This window comes from Staurois parvus, unplaced genomic scaffold (assembly GCF_062004578.1).
Source record: "Staurois parvus isolate SC_StPar_1 unplaced genomic scaffold, SC_StPar_1.0 ptg000719l, whole genome shotgun sequence".
NCBI lineage: Eukaryota > Metazoa > Chordata > Amphibia > Anura > Ranidae > Staurois > Staurois parvus.
The window spans coordinates 10,526,185-10,553,770 of record NW_028318515.1 but is presented as its reverse complement, the minus strand read 5'-3'; the positions used below and the strand labels follow the sequence as shown (position 1 = coordinate 10,553,770).

The window sequence follows — 27,586 nt, the reverse complement described above, 5'->3', positions numbered from 1 at the left end:
TTCAAATTCAAAGGAGTGTGTACTACATTATTGAGAGCCGAAACTATCTTTTGTAAATCTGAGGTGAAGTCAGTGGGGCCTAAAAAAAAGTATCAGATATAGTCAGTCAGTGGGAATGTATCTGCAACTGATGGCCCAGTTTTTCCAAGGCCATGGGAAGAGCAGAAATTGACTGCAAAGGAAGATGTGGGAACACGCTTACAGTGAAGGAAATAAGAATTTGATTCCCTGTTGATTTGGGATGTTTGCCCACTCACAAAGAAATGATCTGTCTAAAAATGTGAATGGTAGTTGTATTGTAACACTGAGATACAGAATAGAAACAAAATATTCAAAAGAAATGAATGTCTAACAAATTATGCACTTATTTGCATGTTCATGAGGGAAAGAAGTATGTGATCCCCTATCATTCAGCAGGATTTCTGGCTAACAGGTGTCTTTCATACAGATAACAAGCTGCGATTAGAAATAGTCTCTTAAAGGGAGTGCTGCTAATCTGATTTTGTTACCTGTATAAAAAACACCTGTCCACAGGAACAATCAAACAATCAGATTCCAAACTCTCAACCATGACAAAGACCAAAAAGCCATCCAAGGATGTCAGGGACAAGATTGTAGACCTACACAAGGCTGGGCTGAGCTACCAAACTATCGCCAAGCAGCTTGGTGAGAAACCAGAGCACTTAGTGACTGATGAGGGTCGGATGGTTGGAGATGACCAGAGTCACTATAGGGTTGCAGTGGAGAGGTCCATTGTGGCTTGCAGTGTGACAAAGCTTACTCTTGGCTGTATGATGGTAAAGTGAGCACAGGAAACTCAACACTTTACCCAGTGCCTAAGTGTTCAGTCCCTCAGTGTTAACACCTCCCATGGTGAAAACGTCAGAGGCGATAGATTAAAAACATGCCCAGCTAAGCAAATAACTAGGAACTTAGCCCAACTGGCCATTCAGCAAAGTGAATACTTAGGGACAGGACAAGAGCTGAGGAAATGCTAACAGCTCTGGACCTAGAAAGCATGGTAGATACATTTTACCAGTACTAGTTCAGGAAGTGTCACATGCAGAACCCAGTGACTGAATGTCCAAGGCTAGCACACAATGTCCATTCCAGCAGGATTCAGATACTGTAATGCAAAGCTAGGCAGAGGCAATGGTGCATGAGGAATCAATCTGAGAAATGAATCAAAGAAAAAAATAAAGATAAAATCTAGCAAAAAAATTGTATTTTTGGTTTACATGAAAATCTTTTTTTTTTTTTTAAATACATCACAGGACACAGGTAAACTTCATCACCATTATGATAGGCTTGCGTCGACACCTTCAGATGACTGAACATTCGCAAAAATAAAAAAATAAATAAAAAAGCAGGAAATCCCCTGACAGGCATAACCCCTCCCTAGACAAAGCTTCACTTTTTGTAGTGAGCCATACATCACAAATGTAGAGGGGGGTGGGACAACTGTGTCCCGTGATGTACTCCAACAAAAGGATTTAATAGGTAAACCAAAAAACTAGATGCCGAAAAATCGGAAGGTGTAGGTAAGCATCCATGCTATCCACTGATGTCAGGAAAATCTCCCTGCTGGTGACAGACCACTTCTACAGCACCAGTAAAAATCTCTTGGGGTCCAAAACAGGACAAGCAATAGTCCAAGTCAGCTAAGAGGGCACTGTATCAGCAAACACGAGTTCGCTGGTTGCCACAGGATATCTGACCATGTTTAATCAAGCCAGTGCATCACCATCTCCACAAGTAAAAGCTGTGTGGCTCCTTCAGCGCATGCTTCAAGTTGTATTCCTATACAAGGAATCTGCCTCAATCTGAAGTCGGAGGACATGAATTCCAAATCGGCCACCACCAGCGCGCTGTGGCCATTCGTGACATCACCGGGCCATACTATGCAAGGTCTCAACGACCCAGCTGGGGATCACTGCCCTGGACCTGTACAGCATCCTACCATTCTGCAAGTAGGCGTAGGGGCCAGGGCTGAACGACAACATTACAGACCATCCGTGTCTCCAGTGCAAGGTCCCGGTACCGTAGAAAATGAACCTGGAAAAAAAGCATTCTCCTAATCCCAAAAGGAACTGTTGAGAAGATAGCTATGTTTCTGAGCAAAGACTGCATCACCTAAGACACTAGCAAAGGGGAAGAGAAGTGCTTAAGAAGTTAATTTATTTTGCCACTCTCCAATCATTTGATGTGGCAGCATAACCCTATCGAAAAAGACATGAAAATACCCTGTGGTCCTAAGATATACGATTAAAATGAAAAAAAAAAAAGGTTAGACTTTTGTAATTAGAGCTGAGCAAAAGACGCCCATCTTTATAGGACACTGGCAAAACACAGACATGTTGAGTAGAATAGGGGGAACCAAGAATCCACCTGCACATTTATTTTGAAAGACTTTTTTTTTTTTTTTTTTTTTATTGAATATATCATAAGCACGTGCACATAATATATATGTGTTTGCACAATATAAATATAAGGATCACAGTAGAATAGAGGAGTATTTCTGATTTGTATATCACTGTACTTTAATAGGCACTATCACCTTAGGATTATCAGTTATTAATGTCACTTGCATGAAGATTAATATTCACAATGATGTTTTGAGTCACTAGTAATAATTGTTTGATACATGCAGTATCTTGAAAGCTATTCATTAGCACTTTGAAAGTATAAGATATACATATTGGTACATGGGAGCGCGGCACTATCTATTTTGAGAATAGGGGTTATCCTGGGCTAACCTTGAAATTTTTATGTTTGCCAGTGTGACAATCCTCCTCTGTATACGATAATATAACCCAGCAGTTTCTGAATTCCCCTGCCCCTTAATGGACCAAAAAAAATAGGTTAGCCTTTTACACAGACATCTTTCCACCTAGGACACAATCAGGGTGGTTGTAGAAGTTACCCTAGGCTGGTCTAGTTTTATTTGTGTGTCAAGATCCAATCCTCCTGTCAGTGTAAAATAAAAGGTTACAGATTTCTGGTATCCTCGATGGATGAGAAAGAAATTAACTTTGTTTTGTGCCATTCTGATTCCTAGAGCCCATAAACATGGGTGGGACATAACCTCCATTCACACCTTAACCCCTTGACGCCGACGTAACACAAATATGCGGCCTCACGGACCTGGGCTTTTTTCCGTGGGGCCGCATATTTGCGTACCTGTCTTTGTGTTGGGAGCGCGCCCCTCAGCGCGCTCCCAGCACCGAGACCGCGGTGTCACTGAGAGCACCGGGTCCCGTTCTAACGATCGGGACCCGGGACTCCCGGTTCCGGGTCACATGATCGCTGTGATAGCCTCTGATTGGCTATCACAGTGATCAGTCACTGTGCAGCCCGGCCCCCTTGTTTTTTTTTCTCTCTCTCTCTCTATGAATGGAGAAGAGAGATACATTGTATCTCTCGAACTCCTGTCAGAGAGAAGGAAAAAAAAAGTTTGTAAAAAAAAAAAAGATAAATAAATAAATATTAAAAAAATAAAATAAAAAATAAAAAAAAAAACCTAGATCAAGGTTTGATCTAGTTCAGTGCCAGGGTTAGTGTTTAGGTCAGGGTCAAGGTCAAAGGTCAGGGTCAAGGTCAAAGGTCAGGGTCAAAAGTCAAGGTCAGGATTTAAAAAAAATTGGTATCAGTGTCAGTTAATGTTAATGTCAGTGTCAGTTAGTGTCAGTGTGTTTTAGGTAAAAAAAAAAAAAAAAAGACAAAAACAAAATGCGCACTATGGTTTCTGGGCTGTACTAAGGGTACACACAACAAATAACATACACATATATGGTATCGCTGCGATCGTCAAGAGCTGGAGAATTTATTTTGGGTTTCTCTTTGGTGGTAGGTTATGGTCATAACAAGAAACACATAGCTAAATTAAAATAAAAGGATTTTTTTTACTATTTTTGGCCAGTTTTCCTTTGATAATAAAAAAAAAATCAGGAGATATCCATTACCATTTGCCATCAAATGAAAGCCCAATTTGTCCTGAAAAAATCAAGGTATAATCCACCTGGATGTGCAAAGTAGTTGTGATGATATGTACGGTTTTGCTATCACATGTCAACGGTGCAGAATTGTGCTTAGGCATTTAGATTTGTTTTACCCTTAGGCGTGAAGGGGTTAATAGGTGGCCAGACCTCAGTATTAGTCTAAGCTGTGAACAGACCTTTCTGTGTGAGCTCACTGGTACTCGACTCTCTATGTTTTGGGAGAATGCTGATAGGTAAAAACCTAAGTGCTGACAGAATACTAAAAGGGACAAATACTACCTGTATGTATAGGGGAACCAAATGGGAGACACACTGTTATTCAGAAACTGACCTGAGATTAGTTACTGGTGCAAAGTTTTGGTTTGTTTATGTAATTTCTGCAAAAACTTACACAATATTTTATTGGGTAAAAGTGCAGGATAAACCTGCTTATATTGTCCTAGGTGCCCCTTCTCTGCCAATATCAGAGGAACCTGAAACCCTATATAATTAAAATACTTAAAATTTTATTACACTGCTAGATACCAAATACACTGCTCAAAAAAATTTATGGAATACTTTTTAATCAGAGTATAGAATCAAGCATTTGAACTCCTAGGATATTGATCTGGTCAGTTAAGTAGCGGGGGGGGGGGGGTTGTTAATCAGTTTCAGCTGCTTTGGTGTTAACGAAATTAACAACAGGTGCACTAAATGGGTGACAATGGGATGACCCCCAAAATAGGAATGGTTTTACAGGTGGAGGCCACTGACATTTTTTCCCTACTCATCTTTTCATACAGTTTTTCACTAGTTTTGCATTTGGCTAGGGTCAGTGTCACTACTGGTAGCATGAGGCGATACCTGGACCCTACAGAGGTTGCACAGGCAGGTGTGTTTTCAAAGTGTTCCCTTAATTTTTTTCAGCAGTGTATACTGTACAACACATTCATTTAAATAAAAAATGATAATAAAACTGTAAAAAAGAATTGTTCTAAATTGCAAACATCTTATTTTCACCTACCATCTGTGTATTAGACTGGACTTTCTGCTGGAGAGCTTTTAAATATGCATCTGTACTATCATCTACTTCAACCCTTAATAAGACAAAAAAAAGAAAGAAAAGAAATTACTTAAGTGCATAGTGCTTGAATTAAAATTTACACAGGTTCAGTCAGTAAAATTTTCTTGCGGCAGAGGTCTGAATCTCATTTTTGCACTTTAACACATCATAGTGCCCTTTTACATCACAGTTCCCACTCTACATTAGTGCCTTTAGCCTACCCTTCACATCACAGCCCCCTCTACATTAGTGTCCTCCCTTCACATCACAAACCCCCTTAAATTCACAATCCCTCCTTTTACATCAGTGCCCGTAGTGCCCTTAACATCACATCCCCCCTTTAAAGCAGTCCTGCAGTGTCCTCAGTTCTCCTTCACTTCACAGCATTGTAGAGTGCCACTTTATATTGGAGTCCCCATCACATTGCAGTACCCCTTTGCGTTGCAGTGAACCTATATAACACAGTGCCCCTTTATATCACAGCGCCTCTTTACAACATAGTGCCTCTTTACATCAGAGTGTCCCTTTATAACACAGTGTGCCTTTATATCAGATTGTCCCTTTAAATCACAGTGCCCCTTTAAATCATAGTGTCCTTTATGTTACAGTGCCCCTTTATAACACAGTGCACCTTAGATCACACTGCTCCTCTATATCACAGTGTCCCATTCAATACAAGCCTGCCCTTCACAGTCCTACTTTTGGCAGGACTGAGGCATGTATCAGCCTGGGGTGGGCTGTCCCAAGTCTCCTGCCCTGCCCTGCCGCCGCTGTCATCCTTATAGCAGGGCAGGGGATGCTGCAGATGTGGATGGAGAGCGAGAGGTGTCCAACTTACTACTAAATGTTAATTTGAAAAGACTCCCACCCACTATTCAAATCTGCAGAACCTCTTGCCCCCTACCCTGCTGTGAGAATGACAATGGTGGCCAGATGGGAGACTCGGGAGAGGACACACAGCTGCTAAGTGACAACCATGGTCCGGACACGTCTGTCACTTGGTCCAGACTGCGGTCTGTCATTTAGTGATCCTTGGCATAGTCTACAGAAGTGCCTTGAACACGTCTTTGATAACCTGTGCATTCAAACGTAATCCAATATAATATCAACATTCTCATTCTTTGTCCCAGGTTCATGTTATACACTGACTGTTTCTCCATTGGTGCTGTGTAGTGAGTCTGTCTGGCTCACTGATGATTTAATGAGTTCAGGTGTAGTGAGTTAAGGGCTCTGGGCTCTATAAAACGCCCAGGCTGCTCCAACTTGGAACCAGTTTGCTGTGCAGGACAGACTGGGGAGCAACTAAACCATCCTGTGGTGACAGAAAATCTGTGTGATCTTAGACTGTGTGAACACCCTGTGTCTGAGCAGCGGTAGGCTGTATTCAGACAGCTAGATAAGAACCTGTGTCTGCAGTTAAGACGCCCAGTGTGGCAAGGCTTTATTTTCTATTTTTATTTTGTTTGCTGTTTTGACTATATGCACCGTGTGTTCACCAGACTTGTAAATAAAGCACCACTTTATTCACTAATATCCTGCTGTAGTGCTGAGCCTCTTTCACAGTGCCCTGTCCCATCCAGGGGGTCAAGCACAACCCGCTACTGGACTAATCCCTCACATATGGTGGGGGTTTGAGAGGCAGGTGAAGTAAGGCCAGCATGGAAGAGATACTGAGACAGCTTGCGTTGGCAAATGCAAATCAGCAGCGAACAAATGCAGTCCAGCAGCAAGCCCTGGAACAGGCGGAGGCCCGCCATAGGGAATCGTTGGAACGGCAGGAACAGATGCACCAACAGCAAATTGCGGCCATCATGAAATAGCTTCAGCAGAGTGATTCTACTACCATACCATCTTTCCGTGTAAGTCACCTGCTGCAAAAGATGACTACAGATGAGGACCCTGAGATATATCTTAGCACTTTTGAAAGAACAGCTGAAAAAGAAAGTTGGCCTAAAGAGCAGTGGGTTGGGCTAGGGGCCCCCCTACTATCTGGCGAGTCCCAAAAGGCTTATTTTGACCTTGAGCCTGAGGAAGCCAAGAACTATGATTGTTTAAAAATGGAAATTTTGGCGCGGCTGGGTGTAACCCTGGCTCTCCGGGCTTATCGGGTACACAACTGGAGTTATCGACTGGGAAAACCACCCCGATCAAAAATGTATGACCTTATTCATTTGACCAACAAATGGTTGCAGCCAGATACACTGTCTGGAACAAAGATTGTGGAAAGGGTGATTATGGACAAGTTCCTTAGGTCTCTTCCTACTACCTTGCAGAAATGGGTGTGTCATGGAGATCCGGAAAAAGCAGACAAGCTGGTGGACCTTGTGGAGAGGTATATAGCAACTGAAAATCTAACGTCTTCCCTCAAGGACTTACGAACTTTCCACCCCAAGACCAGACCATCCCCGGCTATGGGTAAGATTGCACCAAGGGATGGGGGTGGAGAGAATGGAAAAGGGGGAACAAAAGGTGCTTTTGGGACTGTTTCCAATATCTGGCGCGAGCGGCCTGGAAGGCCAAACCCACCAAAGGTGAGCAGAAGGATAATCTGTTACCGCTGCTGGGAAGAGGGACATGTAGCAGCAGATTGCTCAGGTACGGATGAACCAATGCACTGTGACTTTGTTACAGAGAGACGGCAGTCCCTATTTACAACTATTACTTGCACTGCTGTAAAGGGAAATGAGAAGCCTTTATGCAAAATGTGTATTAATTGTAGAAATGTTGTGGCGTTGTTGGATTCAGGTAGCTTGGTTACCTTAGTCAAAACTGAACTGGTAAGGGGGAAAACCTGGCACCCTAGAAAACTGGCAGTCATTTGCGTTCATTGGGACACTAGAGAGCATCCTGTGGCAACAGTATCCTTTGAGATCTCCCTGGGTAACCTGTGCAATCAGGTGGGTCTGGTTCCCCAACTACCGCATGACGCCATTGTGGGAAGTGATTTTCCAAAATTCTGGGAGCTATGGAATGGCCCAGATTTCCCATTGAACAGTCCTTAAGAGCCTGAAATTTTTTATAGGGAATCCTCTGAGGGTAAGGATTCACCTTTACACCCTGTTCCAAATTATTATGCAAATTATATTTTTCTCATTTACCTAAATAATTGATGTAAATAACAGTCAGCATAATTCTCATGTTATCAACTATTAAGAGTACAATTCAAATTTTATTGAACAAACCTCCTAATAATAACAGTATTTTTTTTATGCATAAACTTACAATGCACTGTTCCAAATTATTACACACAGTAAGTTTCAAAACACTTTATAGGTTGTAAAGAACTGAAAATTGTCATTTGTTGTGTTTGCAGCATATTTACTGAAATCAAAAGCTATTTCAATTAAACTTTTAACAACATTATAACTTTTTAAACATTTTAACAGGTCACGTTACATTTTAACATAGGACCCCATATTTGATAGCAGCTTCACAAGTCTTGCATCCATTGAACTTGTGAGTTTTTGGACAGTTTCTGCTTGAATTTGTTTGCAAGATGTCAGAATAGCCTCCCAGAGCTGCCGTTTGGATGTAAACTGCCTCCCACCCTCATAGATCTTTTGCTTGAGGATGCTCCAAAGGTTCTCAATAGGATTGAGGTCAGGGGAGAATGGAGGCCACACCATGACTTTCTCTCCTTTTATCCCCATAGAAGCCATTGATGCAGAGGTATTCTTTGCAGCATGAGATGGTGCATTGTCATGCATGAAGATGATTTTATTACGGAAAGCATAGTTCTTCCTTCTGTACCAGGGAAGAAAGTGGTCAGTCATAAACTCCACATACTTTGCAGGTCTTCTTTACACCTTCGGGGCCCCTAAAGGGGCCGACCAGCTCTGTTCCCATGATTCCGGCCCAAAACATGACTCCACCACCGCCTTGCTGACATCGCAGTCTTGTTGGAAGAGGGTTGCCGTCCACCAACCATCCACTACTCCATCCATCTGGACTATCCAGGGTTGCACGGCACTCATCAGTGAACAGGACTGTTTGAAAATTAGTCTTCATGTATTTTTCTGCCCAATGCAGCCATTTCTGCTTGTGAGCATTGGTTAGTGGTGGCCGAATAGAAGGTTTATGCACAGTTGCAAGACTCTGGAGGACTCTACACCTTGATGTCCGTGGGACTCCAGAGGCACCAGCAGCTTTAAATATCTGTTTGCTGCTATGTAATGGTATTTTAGTAGCTGCTCTCTTGATCCGATGCATGGATCTGGCAGAAATCTTCCTCAATGTGCCTTTATCTCCACGAACCCGTCTGTGCTCTGAATCAGCCACAAATCTCTTAATGATCATGCCTGTTTTCGTGAAATATCTAATGTTTTCATACCTCGTCCAAGGCATTGAACTATTTCACTCTTTTCGGCAGCAGAGAGATCCTTTTTCTTCCTCATATTGCTTGAAAATGGTGCTCTGCTTAATAATGTGGAACACCCTCCTTTATTAGTTTTTCCTTAAATTGGGCTCACCAGCCAATCTAATTATCACAGGAGTTCGAGATTGTTTTCAGTGATCAAAAGAGCCCTGAGACACAATGCCATCCATGAGTTAAACTGAAAAACAAAATATTTAATCTTTGTGACACTTAAATAGAATTTGCATAATAATTTGGATAGGTGTATTTCCTTTGTCAGTATTAGCAGGGGAAATAGGGCCAAGGGAGCAGCCAACAACCTCAAAAGTGGAACAGCCACCCCTAGTGTTTGACTTAGAGGTACACAGGGAAAAGTTTGTCACTGAACAACTGAAGGACCCCACATTACTAAGAGAATGTAGTAAAAATAGAGGGGGAAGAATTAGTGAATCCCGACGAGAGGATTGCCCTCCCGTACTTTAACATAGAAGGGGACCTATTATACCGGGTGTCACAGAGGGCGGAAGAAATCGTAGAACAACTGGTGGTGCCTAAATCTTACCGCAAATTGGTCTTAGAGCTGGCCCATGGGCACATTCTAGGGGGACATTTAGGAGCTGAAAAGACCCGAGACAGAATCATACAGAGGTTCTATTGGACTGGGGTCAGTAAGGAAGTGGAAATGTACTGCTCTTTCTGTCCAGTGTGTCAGATTTCAGCCCCAATGCCACATTTTCGCAGTCCTTTGGTTCCTCTACCCATCATTGAGGTCCCTTTTGAAAGGATCGCCATGGATTTTGTTAGCCCTTTGCTAAAGACTGCTACGGGGGACAAACACATCTTGGTGATAATGGACTATGCCACCCGTTACCCAGAGGCAATTCCTCTCCAAAACCATTGCCAAAGAGTTATTTCATGTCTTCAGCCATGTAGGCCTTCCCAAAGACGTACTAACCGATCAGGGCACTCCGTTTTATGTCTAGGGTAACTAAAGAACTTCTGAAGGTGACATAACTCCATACTTCAGTGTATCACCCTCAGACAGATGGGTTAGTAGAAAGGTTTAACAAAACCTTAAAACAAATGCTGAAGAAGGTGGTTGATAAAGACGGAAAAAATTGGGATTGTCTACTACCGTATTTAATGTTCGTGATCCTAGAGGTTCTCCAATCGTCCACAGGGTTCTCTCCCTTGAGCTGTTGTATGGGAGACACCCACGGGGGCTATAGGACATTGCAAGGTAAACATAGGAGAGTGAGAGTACCCCTCATAGAAATGTAATTGAACATGTGGCCCAAATGCAAGACAGAATTACACAGGTAATGCCTATTGTGAAGGAACATATAGCTCAAACCCAGTTGGCTCAACAAAGAATTTACAACCGTGGATCTCGGATCCGTTCTTTTTCATCTGGTATTTGGGTGTTGGTCCCCACGGTTGTAAGTAAATTCCTGGCCAAATGGCAGGGCCCATATGAAGTGTTAGAAAAAATGGGAGACGTGAATTATAAAATTAGCTAACCAGGAAGGCGAAAACCTGCGCAAGTGTACCATAGGAATTTTGCTGGAAGCATAGGGAATCCTTGGTCGCTGAAACTTCCCCGATTCCTGCTCCACCTACCTTGGAAATCCCAGAGGTAGAGGTAGCAGAGACTATCAAAAGCGCAGCAACAGGAAGCTAGAGAGTTTGTGCTCCGCAACAAAGAAAAATTCTCAGTATTCCCTGGGTGGGTGTCCGGGATTGAGCATGACATTATTACCTCCCCAGGGGAAAGGGTCAAGTTAAAACCCTATTGTATTCCAGAAGCTCGGCAAGAGGCAATTCGCCAAGAAATAAAAATATGCTTGAACTGGGGGTTATAGAGGAGCCAAAAAGTGACTGGTCCAGTCCTATTGTGCTAGTGCCCAAACCAAATGGAAGTTGGCGGTTTTGTAATGACTTTCTCCAACTGAATAAAGTCACTAAGTTTGACACCTATCCCATGCCCCATATAGACAAACTGATTGATTGTCTAGGGAAAGTCCGGTATATAACAACACTGGACCTGACCAAAGGGTATTGGCAGATTCCTCTTTCGGAATCGGCCAAGGAAAAGAATGCCTTTGTAACTCCAGAGGGTTCTTTCCAGTATCGGAGGATGCCGTTTGGATTGCAGAATGCTCCTGCCACATTTCAACGGGTGATGGATAAGACCCTCTGGCCCCATAGAGCCTATGCTGCAGCATACTTAGATGATGTGGTCATCCATAGTGAAGATTGGGACTCACAAGTCCAGGCAGTATTAGACTATCTGGAAAGCAGGGTTTACAGCCAATCCAAACAAATTTACCATTGGGCTAGAAGAAGCCAAGTATCTGGGATATACCATTGGGAGAGGTCTGATAAAGCCCAAGGTCAACAAAGTTAAAGCTATACAAAGCTGGCCACGCCCCACCAACAAGAAGCAGGTACGAGCGTTTTTGGGAATTGCTGGTTATTACCGGCGGTTTATTCCTCATTTTGCTTCAGAGGCTGCTCCCCTGACCAATTTGACAAAAGGGAAGGAGTCTGTCATGGTCAAATGGGCCCCTGAAGCAGAAGCAGCTTGAGGCCTTAAAAACGGGCCTTATGTAGAGAGCCAGGGTTGTACTCCGCGGATTTTTCGTGGGACTTTGTGGTCAAGATTGATGCCTCAGATGTTGGGTTAGGAGCTGTGTTGTCTCAGGTTTTAAAGGGGGAAGAACACCCCGTCATTTACCTCAGCCGGAAATTAAAGCCCCATGAAGAGAATTATGCCACCACTGAGAGAGTGCTTAGCAATAAAGTGGGCTCTAGATTCTCTCCGTTACTATCTCTTGGGAAGACAGTTTGAAATGGTAACCGATCATGCTCCCTTAAAATGGATAGCACAAAACAAAAAAACCAATAGGAGAGTGAATAGGTGGTTCCTGGCCCTTCAAGAATTTAGTTTTGTCATAAAACATCGCCCCGGTGTTTAGAATGGGGAATGCAGATACCCTGTCCCGAGTACACCATGCTTAGCAACCTGTGTTCCAACCCAAAGTTGGAACAAGAGGATGGGAATGTGACAAGAGGTCAGGAAGAACTAAGGGATGTATCCAGGATGGGAGGTATGTTTGTCCCAGGTTCACGTTATACACTGATTGTTTCTCCTTTGGTGCTGTGTAGTGAGCCTGTCTGGCTTACTGATGATTTAATGAGTTCAGGTGTAGTGAGTTAAGGGCTCCGGGCTCTATAAAACGCCCAGGCTGCATAGAGAAAATGCTCCAACCTGGAATCAGTTTGCTGTGCAAGACAGACTGGGGAGCAACCAAACCATCCTGTGGTGACAGAAAATCTGTGTGATCTTAGACTGTGTGAACACCCTGTGTCTGAGCAGCAGTAGGCTGTATTCCGACAGCTAGATAAGAACCTGTGTCTGCAGTTAGACGCCCAGTGTGGCAAGGCTTTATTTTCTATTTTTATTTTGTTTGCTGTTTTGACTATATGCACCGTGTGTTCACCAGACTTGTAAATAAAGCACCACTTTATTCACTAAGATCCTGCTGTCGTGCTGAGCCTCTTTCACAGTGCCCTAACCCATCCAGGGGGTCAACCACAACCCGTTACTGGGCTAATCCCTCACAAAATATATATATCTATATACATACATACAGTATACCAAATCTGCATTAATACCCCTTTATCAATTCTCAAATTGTAAGCGCTCTTTCACAGGAAGCTGCTGCTCTCCATTCAGCAGGGGATCTGTGAGCGGATTACCAGTTGAATCGGAGATGAATGCGATGGATGTCAGTTTTATTCACATCTGTGTCCATTCAGCTTGTAGCCGGTGAACACCGGAGGTCCTATGGTAGCATTATGGGTGGGCAGATGTAAATGTGTTGATTTACATTAGGCTACCTTAGATCCATCATGTTTATGTAAGAAAAAGGATGCAGTCCTTTTCAGTTTTTCTTCTGAACAAAGACAAACTCAAAAGTAGGCGGGGTAAATGGTCAAAAGCCTGTTTACGGCAGCCTATCCATAGTGCTTAATGGAGCTTCTGATCAGTTCCACCTGAAAACCTAACAGACTGACCTGATCAGCAGCCCATGTAAAAGTGCCTATGTGTTTTTCCTTCTTACGCAGTTTGCAAAGCAATGGAAGTGCATGTCAGCGTGTATTACCAGGTGTTGTCACATACAGTTGTGCACAAAAGTTTGCATACCCTGGCAAAAATTGTGAAATTTTGGCATTGATATTGAAAATATGATTGATCGTGCCACAAAATGCTCTTTTATTGAAGGATGATGATCATATGAAGCCATTTCTTATCAAATAGTTGTTTAGCTCCTTTTTAAATCAGAATGATAACAGAAATCACCCAAATAGCCATAATCAAGGTGACACACACAGGTTAAAATGCCAATTAGAGGCTGTAAGGAAATATGTCTTATTAACTGGCATCCATTTTGTATAATGCCTCAATTTCTGGATGTGTGAACAGTTAGTTTTGTATTTGTAACTTCTCTCTCGTTTCCTTAGACTAGTTTAATTTCTCTAAAAGGAACTACCTTATGTGGTATCCCTCAACTATTTGCAGCTTCTGTTCTTCACATAACTATATTGATAAGAATGGAATGTTTCATTGGTCATCCTGACATTTAGCAACGCCTAACGTGTTCTGTATAACTGTTTTTGTCATGCGTTAAAATTTCAGAGATTTAGCTTGCAGACTTCGGTGTCTGAGCTTTATTTCTCCCATGCCTGGTGGGGAAAATAATGAGGACAGGGTGCTACAGACATAGGTTGAATCCTTGCAATCTGGTGTCGGGAAGTGGGATAAAAGGGGTGGATGGTCAGGTAAGCTGAGCCAGTCTTAGTTTTACCTGGATTGTCCCCCTTTAAAGACCCAGGAATAGTAGCCCAAGTTTCCGTTTGAGATTGTGGGATCTCACGGAGGGTCTTTGAGGTGGGCCCTCAAAGGGAATTCAGAGGTTTTTGGAACCTTTGGGGAAAAATTGCCTAGGCAGGTATAATTGTGAATTCACAGGTGTCCTTGTTTATTTTTGCCATTGTGGAAGTATAAGTGCTTATTTGCTGCATGTTAAGAAACTGTTAAGTAGTAATTTGTGTTACAGTATAGGGATATTACAAGGTCCATACTTTTAAGTGTTAAACTCCTGAAATGTTAAGAAGGCTTTGTCAGTTACAGCCTCAACGCTTCAGAGAATAAGTACTGACACTGTAATATTTATTGCTTTGCCTAACTGCTCATATTTGCTTTAAGCGGGTATATCTAAGGTGAGAGATCTCTACCCAAAGGTGGCAAGGTGGCAATCATAAAGTACAATGTTGTCAAATTTCGGTGGATCACTTAGGTTTCACTCTGTCACAAGGAACCAGAATGGCGAGTCAGTCCAGGATCCAAGTTATTACGGGTCTGCCTTGCCTGAAAACTAAAAAGGAAATGTTCTCCTTCCTTGGTATGGTCAACTATTGTAGCCAATGGATACCTGACTGCTCCCATTATGACAACATACTCAGGCAGCACACTAAGACTGAGGCTTCAGACTTCATTAAGTGGGATCAAGTATCCACCAATGCCTACCAAATCGTGAGGTCCTCACTTGTTTCCTCTCCTGTTCTGGGTTTTTATGTTTTGATGTTGATTTTCATGTGTATGCTCGTGATAATTGTAAAACCATGATGGCTGTGGTCGCTCAGGATCATGGAAGACACATGAGGCTAGTAGCCTATTTTTCAAAAGTAGTGCCAAGTTCGGTACTGGGCATGCCGGCATGTCTGAGAGCCCTGGCCATCTGTGCCATGGCGGTGGAGGACTCAATGAGTGTGACCCTGGTACATAAAACCACATGAAAGCACAAAGGGAAAGTGTTATGAAGTGATTTTGATATCAATTGCTAATTTGGAAGTGAAATATGCAGGTTCTAATTCAGGTCCCTTAGGTATGTTAAATTGTTTGCTAGGGATAAAGGGTGAGACTGATAATTCCCCCAAGGAACATGATTGTGTTCAGGTAATACATGAGGATACCACACCCAGAATAGATATGCAACAAAAAAGGTTGACATTAGATGCAAATGATCTAATGCCAAAAGGGAAGTATAACAGGACTCCCATGTCACAGTTCTATGGCATATGACACTGGGTTGACAGGCAGTAAGAAATTAAATAAAGAAAATATATTTTGCAAAGGAAGTCATCCCTAGATGAGGATGTCTGGTAACTATAGACTTGGACATAGGACCAACATTTATTTCAAAGGTTACACACGATGTAACCAAACTGATTAGTATTGACTGTAAGTTCCACATACCCTACCATCCACAGAGTTCTGCTCATGTAGAAAGTACAAATAGGACCCTGAAGGAGAAACTAAGGAAGCTAACAGGTGGGACATTTAAGGGATGTGAGGTATATCTGCCATCTGTTCTGGCTGAGATGAGGATGACATCTAATAAAGTCACCAAATTTTCTTTTTTTAAATTTTTATGGGCAGGCCATTCCCCACCCCCTGGACAAGAGGTCCTTTGGTAGTTATGCCAGGTGATTTAGATATCCAGGAATTGATTAAGGTGTCGAATGGTGCATACAGTGATGTCTCTCTTTTGTTTTGTTTTTTTCCACAGATAATCCAACCCACCCGTACAAGCCAGGAGATCGGGTCGTGGTTAAGGACCTTCACAGACACAAGACCACAGATCCGCCATACAGGAAACCGGCCATAGTGACGGCTGTGATGAGAACTGCAGTTCTGACTGCTGATTCCAACGTCTGGATTGCGGAAACAACAAAGAACGAGGAGCAACAGATGCAACAAGGAAAGGAGAAAGTCCTATAGACAACCTCTAATTTTCAGGATGCTGTTTCATCCAAAGACAGCCTGGAAGAATTTTCTTTTAATCGGGTTATCTCTCAGTGATAGCTTTTTCAGTGGCTTACTGGGCTAGCTACAGCTACTATCACCAAGAAAAATAGTCACCAATCTGTGGCCACAACAGTAAGACTTTGAATGACACTGAACTAAAAAAAAAAAAAAAGCAGAAAAGATCATTGACTTTAAAAATGTCGCTATTGAAATTTAAGTATAGGTATGCCAAGCTCTCGGGAATTGAGAGTTGTTGGGTTTGCAGTATGCTCCACCCTGAAACCATGAACATTCTTTTGTAAGCTGCACCAAAAAATGTGACATCAATGTTTATTGGTAATCTGAGTATCATCCTTAGAAATGTTACTACAAGGCCTAAATTTGAAGTATTGAGCGTTATGATGGAATTTAAATGATGTTTTGATTTAGGCAAATAATCAAATGAAGGAAATAATTTTTGTAGTAAGTCTAAATTGAATGTCAATGGGAAGGTACCTGAGGATGGTAACTTTTTACAAGTAAATACCACTAAGAATAGATAACAAAAGAACAAAAAAACATAGGAAACATAACACGTATTTTTATTTGAATGTTGTATTAAGGAAACAGGTGCTTATGAATGAAATGAAAATAGATCAAATGGGTACAGCATTGACCAAGTTGTGTGAATCTACTACTGACTATGAGTGTTGTACACGGATATATAACACGTCTGCCGAGATCCCAGACTGCTATGAAGTCAATGAGAATCATAGAGACAAGGTCAATGTTTTACAAGCTTGATGGTATAAGAAAGAAGGTATGCTGATTTTGATGTTTTTACCAACATTTATATTCTATGTTGTTGCTAAACTTTGCATGTACATTTGTAACACATTTTTAAAGAACTCGAATTCATATTGGAAAAAAAAACTGTGAAACTTGATGTGTTGTCAATATGTGAAAAAAGAGAGGAACTGTAAGGAAATATATCTTATTAACTGGCATCCATTTTGTATAATGCCTCCATTTCTAGATGTGTGAACAGTTAGTTTTGTTTTCGTAACTTCTCTCTTCTTTCCTTAAACTAATTTCTTTTCTCTAAAAGGAACTACCTTATATTGTATCCCTCAACTATTTGCAGTTTCTGTTCTTCACGTTACTATATTTATAAGAATGGAATGTTTCATTAGTCATCCTGAGATTAAACAATTCAATACCGGGCAATTTTACACCTTCCTGCCCAGGCCAGTTTTAAGGTTTCAGCGCTCTCACACTTTGAATGACAATTGTGCGCTCATACAACATTGTACCCAAACTAAAATGTTATCATTTTCTTCACACAACTAGAGCTTTCTTTTGGTGGTATTTAATCACCGCTGGGGTTTTCATTTTTTGATAAATTAACAAAAAAAGACCAAACATTTAGAAAAAAAACACGTTTTTCTTTGTTTCAGTTATAAAAGTTTGCAAATAAATAATTGTTCTTCATAAATTTAGGCCAAGATGTATTCTGCTACATGTCTTTGGTGAAAATAACCCATATTAGGATGTATTTTTTAGTTTGTAGGAAAGTTATAGAGTTCACAAACTATGGTATAGATCTGAATATTGATCAATCCTGAAGTACTGACAGCCAATCTAATTTCTTGAGGTCCAAGAATATCAGAACAGTACAGATATCCCTCAAATGACTCCTTTTTGCAAAGTAGACAGTCCGACGTACTTCATAAGAGGCATGGCGAGTTTTCTGAAGTTGTATTTCTTTTGTCATAATTTTTCGGAAAATGAAAAAAATTAGTATCACTATTTTTTTTTTACATATTGTCACCAGTACAGTACAGCTTCATCATATAACTGGCATGGCGGTGATCAGGGACACTGACTGGTGACAGTATGAAAAAAAAATATACATATATTATTTATTTATTTATTTATTTTTTTAAGATTGTTTTTTCATATTTCATTATGACCAAAGTAGTACTGTCAGGGCAGGGGCCGAGGAACGGACAGGCAGGCCTAACAATGTAACGCACTGGCTGACGACAACCACTACCCACAGACCGAAGTCCCTCAGGGCGCGGAGTCTAAGTCCCAGGCTGCCCTTCACCAGGGCCCCTGATGGTGGGGATGGACTTGACGCAGCCAGGAACCAGGTCGCGGCCCCCGAGACCTCAGTTGCGGTAATGGTCGCCGCCAATGGCGTGTAGCTGGTGGAAGAGACAAAAGAGTAGTCAGACAAGCCGGGTCAACAACAACAGGACAAAACAGTACAGGACAGCAGACGAGAATCACAGGTCACGAGCCGGGTTCAGCAACAGAGGATCAGATCAAGGGAGAATACAAAGAATAGTCAAGTCACAAGCCGAATCAGATACCAGGAGAGTCACGAGAGTCAGAACAGAGTAATAGAAACACAAAGACACAAGACACAAGTGCAAAGAGCATGTGCGGGCCACAGGCTTATATGTCATCAGCCACACCCCTCTGGGGGATGGACCACAGAGACCTAAAGGCATAAAAGGATTCCCATCATGCACAGCAGAATCCAAGATGGACGCCAGCACATGGAGTAACATAACATCAGGGAAAAGGTAGGACCTTGACAGTACCTCCTCCTCAAGGACCCCTCCCCCTCCGCGGCTCAACAAAAGGTTTCTGAGGAAAGCGGGTATGAAAAGCGCGGAGGAGGGCAGGAGCATGGACATCCGCGGAAGGGACCCAGGAACGCTCCTCGAGGCCATAACCGCGCCAATGAACCAGGAACTGTAATCGACCTCACAGCAATCAAGAGTCCAGGATCCGGCTCACCTCATACTCCTCATGACCGTCAACCCGGACAGGACGGGCCCGAGGCAGAGAGGTAGTGAAGCGATTGCAGATCAGAGGTTTCAACAGGGAAACATGAAAGATATTGGAGATCCGCATCCCAGACGGAAGGGCAAGGGCATAGGCCACCGGATTCACTTTGCGGAGAATGCGGAAAGGACCGACAAAACGGGGAGCTAGTTTGGGTGTGGGCACCCGAAGATTAAGGTTGCGAGTAGACAACCACACACGATCGCCGACCTGGTATGAAGGAGCGGGCAACCGTCTGCGATCAGCCTGGAACTTCTGGCGCTGAGCTGAGTCCCTCAAGGCCCTCTGGATCTGCCCCCATGAAGAACGCAGGGCAGCAAGATGGTTCTCCACAGCCGGAATGTCCTGTGGTGAGAACCTCTCAGGTAATACCGCGGGTTGGAACCCATAGTTGGCCATAAAAGGAGACATCCCGGAGGAGGAGTTGACCGCCGAGTTCCTGGCAAACTCTGCCCAAGGCAGGAGATCGGCCCAATCGTCCTGATGGTCTGAAATATAACACCGAAGGAATTGTTCTAAGGCCTGATTGGAACGCTCCGCAGCCCCATTGGACTGCGGGTGGTAGGCTGAAGAAAAGGAGAGACTAATACCCAACTGGGAGCAGAAGGCGCGCCAGAATCTGGACACGAACTGACTCCCGCGGTCCGAGACAATCACCTTAGGCAACCCATGCAGGCGAAAAATCTCCCTGGAAAAGACCGTGGCCAGTTCTTGCGCTATGGGTAATTTCCTGAGTGGAATGCAATGGCACATCTTGGAAAACCGATCGACGATCATGAGGATGACCGTATGACCCCGAGACACCGGGAGGTCTACAATAAAGTCCATACCTAGATGTGACCAAGGACGCTCCCCATTGGGAATGGGTTGCAGAAGACCCAAAGGGAGATGCCGTGGAGACTTATTCTGGGCACAGATCGAACATGCCGCTACATAAGAGGCAATGTCGGCACGGAGGGTTGGCCACCAGAATAAGCGAGAGACGACCCAACACAGCTGGTTCTTCCCCGGATGCCCGGCAGTTTTGGCGTTATGGTAGGTACGCAGCAGGCGGGTGCGCAATCCCTCGGGTACGAAACATCTACCCTCCGGCTTCCCGGGAGGAGCATCAGTTTGAGCCGCCAAAATCTGCTCCCCAAGAGGAGAGGTCAGACTGGTGCGAATGGCAGCCAGGATCTGATCTGGAGGTATAAGTGAGATTGGCTCAGAGTCTTCCCTGGACAACTCAGAGTTGTCAAGGTCCTACCTTTTCCCTGAGGTTATGTTACTCCATGTGCTGGCGTCCATCTTGGATTCTGCTGTGCATGATGGGAATCCTTTTATGCCTTCAGGTCTGTGGTCCATCCCCCAGAGGGGTGTGGCTGATGACATATAAGCCTGTGGCCCGCACATGCTCTTTGCACTTATGTCTTTGTGTTGCTATTACTCTGTTCTGACTCTTGTGACTCTCCTGGTATCTGATTCGGCTTGTGACTTGACTATTCTTTGTATTCTCCCTTGATCTGACCCTCTGTTGCTGAACCCGGCTCGTGACCTGTGATTCTCGTCTGCTGTCCTGTACTGTTTTGTCCTGTTGTTGTTGACCCGGCTTGTCTGACTACTCTTTTGTCTCTTCCACCAGCTACACACCATTGGCGGCGGCCATTACCGCAGCTGAGGTGTCTCGGGGGCCGCGACCTGGTTCCTGGCTGCGTCAAGTCCAACCCCACCATCAGGGGCCCTGGTGAAGGGCAGCCTGGGACTTAGACTCCGCGCCCTGAGGGACTTCGGTCTGTGGGTAGTGGTTGTCGTCAGCCAGTGCGTTACATTGTTGGGCCTGCCTGTCCGATCCTCGGCCCCTGCCCTGACAAGAGTATTGCCGTGATAACGCATCAGCCCTGACATTCTTGGAACCAGGCAAATATAGGAACCAGGCAAACCACATAGTTGAAGCGTGACAAGAACAGAGCCCATCTGGCCTGGCGGGGTGTCAATCTCTTGGCCTCCGAAAGATAAGTCAGGTTCTTGTGATCGGTAAGAATGAGGACCGGAACCGCGGAACCCTCGAGCAGGTGCCTCCACTCCTTGAGAGCCAGGATGATGACCAACAACTCCCGATCTCCATTCTGGTAGTTGCACTCTGCAGAGGAAAGCTTCCTGGAGTAGAACCCGCAGGGAAGTAGGGGTCCATCGGGCGACTGACGCTGAGACAGGAGAGCCCCTACTCCCGTCTCGGAAGCATCAACCTCGAGGACGAAGGGCAACCCAGGATTGGGATGTGAAAGAATCGGAGCCGAAGCAAAGGCGGCTTTCAGAGCCTCGAAAGCTATGATGGCCTCGGATGGCCACTCGTGAGGGTTACTCCCCTTCCTGGTTAGGTCAGAGAGAGGCTTTGCCAATGTGGAGAAGTTCCTGATGAATTTCCGATAGTAGTTGGCAAAACCCAGAAAGCGCTGAATGGGCCGAAGACCATTGGGACGAGGCCACTGCAGAACCGCAGCAACCTTCTGAGGGTCCATGGAAAATCCCTCCGCGGAAATTATGTAGCCCAAAAAGGCAACTTGGGATCGATGGAACTCGCACTTCTCGAGTTTACAAAAGAGTCCGTTCTCACGCAATCGTTGCAGCACCTGCTTGACATCCTGGACATGAGACTCCATGGAGGTAGAGTAAACCAAGATGTCATCCAGGTAAACCACTACGCACTGCTGCAACAAATCACGAAGGACATCGTTTATGAATTCCTGAAAAACCGCGGGCGCATTACACAATATGAAGGGCATCACCAGTTATTCGTAGTGCCCGGTTCTGGTGTTAAACGCGGTCTTCCACTCATCCCCCTGTCTGATCTGTAAGAGGTTGTACGCCGCCCTAAGGTCGAGTTTGGTAAAGGCTGTTGCTCCCTTAAGGCGGTCGAACAACTCAGAAATCAAAGGAATCGGATATGCATTTTTAATGGTAATCCGATTGAGACCCCTATAATCGATGCAGGGCCTCAATTCCCCACCTTTCTTCTTTACGAAAAAAAAACCTGCTCCTGCTGGAGAAGTAGACTTACGAATGTGCCCCCGGGAAAGCGCATCCACAACGTACTCCTCCATGGCCTTATGCTCCGCAACCGAGAGAGGGTACACCCTGCCACGCGGAGGAGTGGCCCCGGGTTGCAAGGATATGGCGCAGTCGTAAGGACGATGCGGTGGTAAGGTACCAGCGCGTACCTTATCAAACACGTCCCGGTACTCCCCATAGTCGGTGGGCAACGCAGAGTCCGAGGAGGCACACAATACCTTAACCGGCCCCCTGATGCACCCGGCCCCACACTGTGGAGACCATGAGAGAATCTCGGCTGTTTGCCAATTGAAGGTTGGATTGTGCCTCTGGAGCCAGGGATACCCCAAAACCACCGAATAGTGTGGGGAAGAAATCACCTGAAAACAGGCCAACTCCCTGTGAACAGCCCCAATGGCTACCTCTATCGGCAGAGTCTCGTGGGTAACCTGCGGCGGCTGCAGGGGCCTGCCATCTATGGCTTCGAGAACCAATGGGGTGGCGCGAGCCTGCAGGGGAATGGAGTGCTGTGCAGCAAACGAGCTGTCCAAGAACAACCCACCGGCCCCAGAGTCTACCAACGCCTGGGCCGTCACCGAGCCCTCCGTCCAAGAAAGGACCACGGTGATCAGTGGCTTATCCTTGCGGAACGCTGGGGACGAGGAAACTCCACCCAAGATCTGTCCCCGACATGATCTCAGGTGCGAGCGTTTCCCGGACGGACCGGACAAGACTGCCGAAAGTGCCCACCGAGGCCACAGTACAGACAGCGACCCTCTCGACGCCGAGCGGCCCGCTCTCCCTCGGAAAGGCGAGCAAACCCCAGCTGCATGGGTTCCCCACCAGACAAGCTATCCCCAGGAGGCGTGGGAGGAGAGGGAGGAACGGGTGGGACAGAAAACGCAGGTGCCAGTCGATTGGAAGGCCTCCGCAGGCGTTCCCTGAGTGAAGGCCTCTCCCTGAGCCTGGTGTCAATCAGGATCAGGAAAGAGATGAGCTCCTCCAACACCACAGGCAGTTCCTTAGCTGCAATCTCGTCCTTCAATGTGTCAGAAAGACCATGGGAAAACGCAGCCACCAGAGCCTCATTGTTCCAACCGACCTCTGCCGCCAGGGTACGAAACTCTATAGCGTACTCGGCCACGGTCCGTGAACCCTGATGCATGGTCATGAGCAGTTTGGCCGCCGAGGCGGAACAAGCCGGTACGTCGAATACCCTACGGAAGGCATCGACAAAACCGGAAAAATCTTGAATCACCGGGTCGTTCCTCTCCCATAAGGGATTTGCCCAGGCCAAGGCCTTGTCTGAGAGTAGGGAAATTAGGAACCCCACCTTTGACCTCAGACGGAAAGGCGTGGGGTATTAATTCAAAATAAATACCCACCTGGTTGAGGAACCCACGACACTGACTAGGCTCACCCCCAAAGCGCTGTGGAAGAGGGGCTGAACCAGTCATACCTCTGGGCGCCGCTGATGCAGCCGTCGATGTGGTGGACGCAATAGGTGGAGAAGCTGCGGGAGAGACCACCGGAGTGACTACTGGCCTAATAGCACCAGGATCAAGGTGTGCAGTGCGTGCAAGCAGAGTTTGCAACGCCTGAGCGAATTGATCCAACAGGTGATCCTGTTGATCGAGTCTGGCGACTAGCATTGGGAGCAAAGGCGTGCCTGCACCGTCAGGGTTCATGGCACTTGTGTAATGTCAGGGCAGGGGCCGAGGAACGGACAGGCAGGGCTAACAATGTAACGTCAATGTAACGTCTCACCTGTAGCTTGAGAACGCCCGATGGGAGGGGCGAAACGCGTTGACGCATTTCCGGTTGTTACCCCGTACGTCTGACGTCACTTCCGGTGAGTGGAGCGCACGCTGAGCGGTGCGTTCCAGCGGCCATCTTTTGGGATCTGTGCATGTTTGGTCTCTGTGGAGCTTCTGCTGTAACCTGGAGCTGTGATGTGAGATTCCGTGGGAGGTTGCCTTACATTCATTGTCCATCTGGAAGAAGCTTGTCCTAATAAATATGCCTTTTTAAAGTGATTTAAATGTGAGTGGCCTTAATCCTTGATTTTACTTATAAATGGTATGCAATATTACACTATCTGAGATTTTTTTCTCCCCGGTTGGATGGTGGAGCCTACACTGAAGGTGAGGATTCCTATAGAGTGGATACGAAAGAGGGTTTAGGATCCCATAAAAATTCCTAAAAGGCGTTTCACTCACCTAAATCTGGTGAGTGCATTTGATGTTGGTTTTCACGGGTGGAAGGTGGAAGTTTTTTCTTTATATTAGAAGAAGAATTTGAAAATTTCTTTTTGCACAAAATATTTTTGAGATTTCTGAACTTTTGTTGTTTATTAATCATGATGGACTTCACTATTAATATAATTTTCTATATATGTTTGCACTTTGTATATTGATTTGATATAGAGGTCTATGTTTGCGCTGTTTATTTATATTTATAACAATGTAACGCACTGGCTGACGACAACCACTACCCACAGACCGAAGTCCCTCAGGGCGTGGAGTCTAAGTCCCAGGCTGCCCTTCACCAGGGCCCCTGATGGTGGGGATGGACTTGACGCAGCCAGGAACCAGGTCGCGGCCCCCGAGACACCTCAGTTGCGGTAATGGCCGCCGCCAATGGCGTGTAGCTGGTGGAAGAGACAAAAGAGTAGTTAGACAAGCCGGGTCAACAACAACAGGACAAAACAGTACAGGACAGCAGACGAGAATCACAGGTCAAGAGCCGGGTTCAGCAACAGAGGATCAGATCAAGGGAGAATACAAAGACTAGTCAAGTCACAAGCCGAATCAGATACCAGGAGAGTCACGAGAGTCAGAACAGAGTAATAGAAACACAAAGACACAAGACACAAGTGCAAAGAGCATGTGCGGGCCACAGGCTTATATGTCATCAGCCACACCCCTCTGGGGGATGGACCACAGAGACCTGAAGGCATAAAAGGATTCCCATCATGCACAGCAGAATCCAAGATGGACGCCAGCACATGGAGTAACATAACCTCAGGGAAAAGGTAGGACCTTGACAAGTACAATGTTACCATAGTAACATTGTACTACTTTGGGGAAGTGATCAGTATTTTTTTTTTTTTTTTTTTTACACAATTTGCTTATAGCAAAGAACCCATCCATTGTATACAACTGTCATGTGACCTGCTGTGATTGGTCACAGCAGGTCACATGGTGCCGGCAACGGGGGCCAATACTCAGATCTGTCATCGGCCGTGTCCGAGGTACACGGCCGGTGACAGATAGCTCCGCTGCACGGCTCTGCAGGAGCGCAATCTGCGCGTGTGCGGGAGGACGCCATATGGCGTACACCCGGAACACTGATGACATTTACCAGCCGCCATTCGGCCATAGGGCAGGTGGCAAATGGTTAAGCAACGCCTGCCGAGTTCTGTATAACTGTTTTTGTCATGCATTAAACTTTCAGAGATTTAGCTTGCAGACTTCGGTGTCTGAGCTTTCTTTCTCCCAGGCCTAGTGGGGAACGAGGAAAGGGGGCTACAGACATAGGTTGAAACCTTGCAGAGGCTAATGTCCCACATCTGTGGCTTTTTAAATTTCAATAAGTGTCAGTGTATAAATAGTCAATTAGTTTGTTAGCTCTTACGTGGAAGCACTGACCAGGCTAGATACTGAGCCAAGGGGATCAGATAAGAACTGTCAAAAGTACTGAGTAACAAGGTAATGTAACTTTATAAAGATGAAAAAGGACATAAAAAGATGTCCAAAGTCTTGATTATGACAGTCAACACTTCCACTAAGTACAAAATTCAGGGGCCTCTTCATACCAAGCCAAATACAGGTAGACCAAAAAAGATTGCAGCCACAAATGCCAAAAGAATTGTTCGGGATACAAAGGAAAACCCATAGGTAACCACAAGAAAAATACAGCCTGCTCTGGAAAAAGACAGTGTGGTTGTTTTGAAGGAGCATAAAATAATGACACTTGAACAAAAATTAGCTGCATGGTTGAAGTGCCAGAAAAAAGGCCTTACTGCATCAATGAAACAAAAAGGCCTGGTTAGGCATGTCAAGGTGTTCTCAGGCATATTGTAACAGAAGCTTTTCCTGCACCAATGCCACAAAAAGCCCATTCTTGCACCTCGGCCAAACAGCTCATTTTTATTCAAGCATCACCGTATTTTACTGCTTAAAAACAACCACACCATCTTTTTCCTGAGCAGCCTGTATTTCTTTTGAGGTTGCCTGTGGGTTTCTCTTTGAATCCCGGACAACGCTTCTGTCAGTTATGGCTGCAATCTTTCTTGGTCTACCTGACCTTGGCTTGCTTTCAAGAGATCCCCGAACTTTCCACTTCTTAATAGGTGATTCAATAGTACTGCTTGGCATATTCAAGGCTTTGGATATCTTTTTATGTCCTTTTCCATCTTTATAAAGTTCCTTTACCTTGTTACGCAGAACTTTTGACAGGATACAAGGATTGGTCTTACCTATAGTTCCTAAGGGGGATACCACCACCACTAACCAGGATCAGTACCTGCTGATTGGTCGTCTAGCTGTGTCTAACATTGCAAAGGCTTTTTTGGCCCCTTGGGGTCGCTACATGAAGGTGAGGGGGCAATCTAGCTGGTAACGGATCCTATTCCTTAAACCTGCATCACTTATATTCTTTGCTGGAATTTCAACTATAACCAGCTGTTTGAGGATTATACACGTGGACTATTGTTCTTTATTATCGTTATTGGTGGCACATATTTTTGCAGTTTCTGCCTAGTAGTGTTTTTTTATTTATGTAGCACAGTGTGTCCCTTGTCAAATTATCTGTGTTGTCACACTTTGATGTTCATTTAACCTCTTCACGCCGGCCAACCGCAAATGTGCGGCCTCCCGGCATCTGGGCCTAGACACCAAGCGGCCGTACATTTGCATTCTATTAAAAAAAGACATATGTGCTCAGGGCACACACCCTGCGCACTCCCAGCACACATTTCCGGTACTCACGGAAATGTCCCGATCTCCTCTTTCGATCAGGACCTATCCCGATCATGTGCCCTGATCACGGCGGTCACATGACCCTAAACCCCGCCCCGCCTCCCAGCTTCTGAAACCCTTAAAGGGCTGGGAGGAGCCAGCGCCAAGGGGTTAATAGCACTTTTAGTCCCAAAATTTAGGGACTTGAGAATGTATATATGTGGAAGGACTTTGGTTGGCCCTATGTTTTGTCTTTAGTCAGGTTTTTATTCTGTCTTATCTTTTATTTATAAGGGCACCATTTGTGCCAATTTTTAGTCCTTTTTCACTGCACAGTTGCAGGCATAATTTATGCCAAGTGTTTATCACATTGTGATTCATGTCACCTTAACCCTATTTAGGGACACATGAGTATTTTGCACTATTTCTTTTTTACATGCATTCGCATATTTTTTTTGCCAGTATTTTGCAGATCTCGTTTGTTGCCGCTTT

General features: G+C 44.7%; 1 protein-coding gene across 1 annotated transcript in view; it reads right to left on the bottom strand.

Annotated features, from left to right (window-relative positions):
- PIWIL1 (piwi like RNA-mediated gene silencing 1) overlaps window positions 1–27,586 on the bottom strand; it is a 474,823-nt gene that overhangs the window by 208,891 nt on the left and 238,346 nt on the right. Inside the window, exon 13 of the mRNA XM_089653649.1 lies at window positions 5,002–5,074. Coding sequence (XP_089509775.1) covers window positions 5,002–5,074 — 73 coding nt within the window. The remainder of the gene's footprint in view (window positions 1–5,001; window positions 5,075–27,586) is intronic.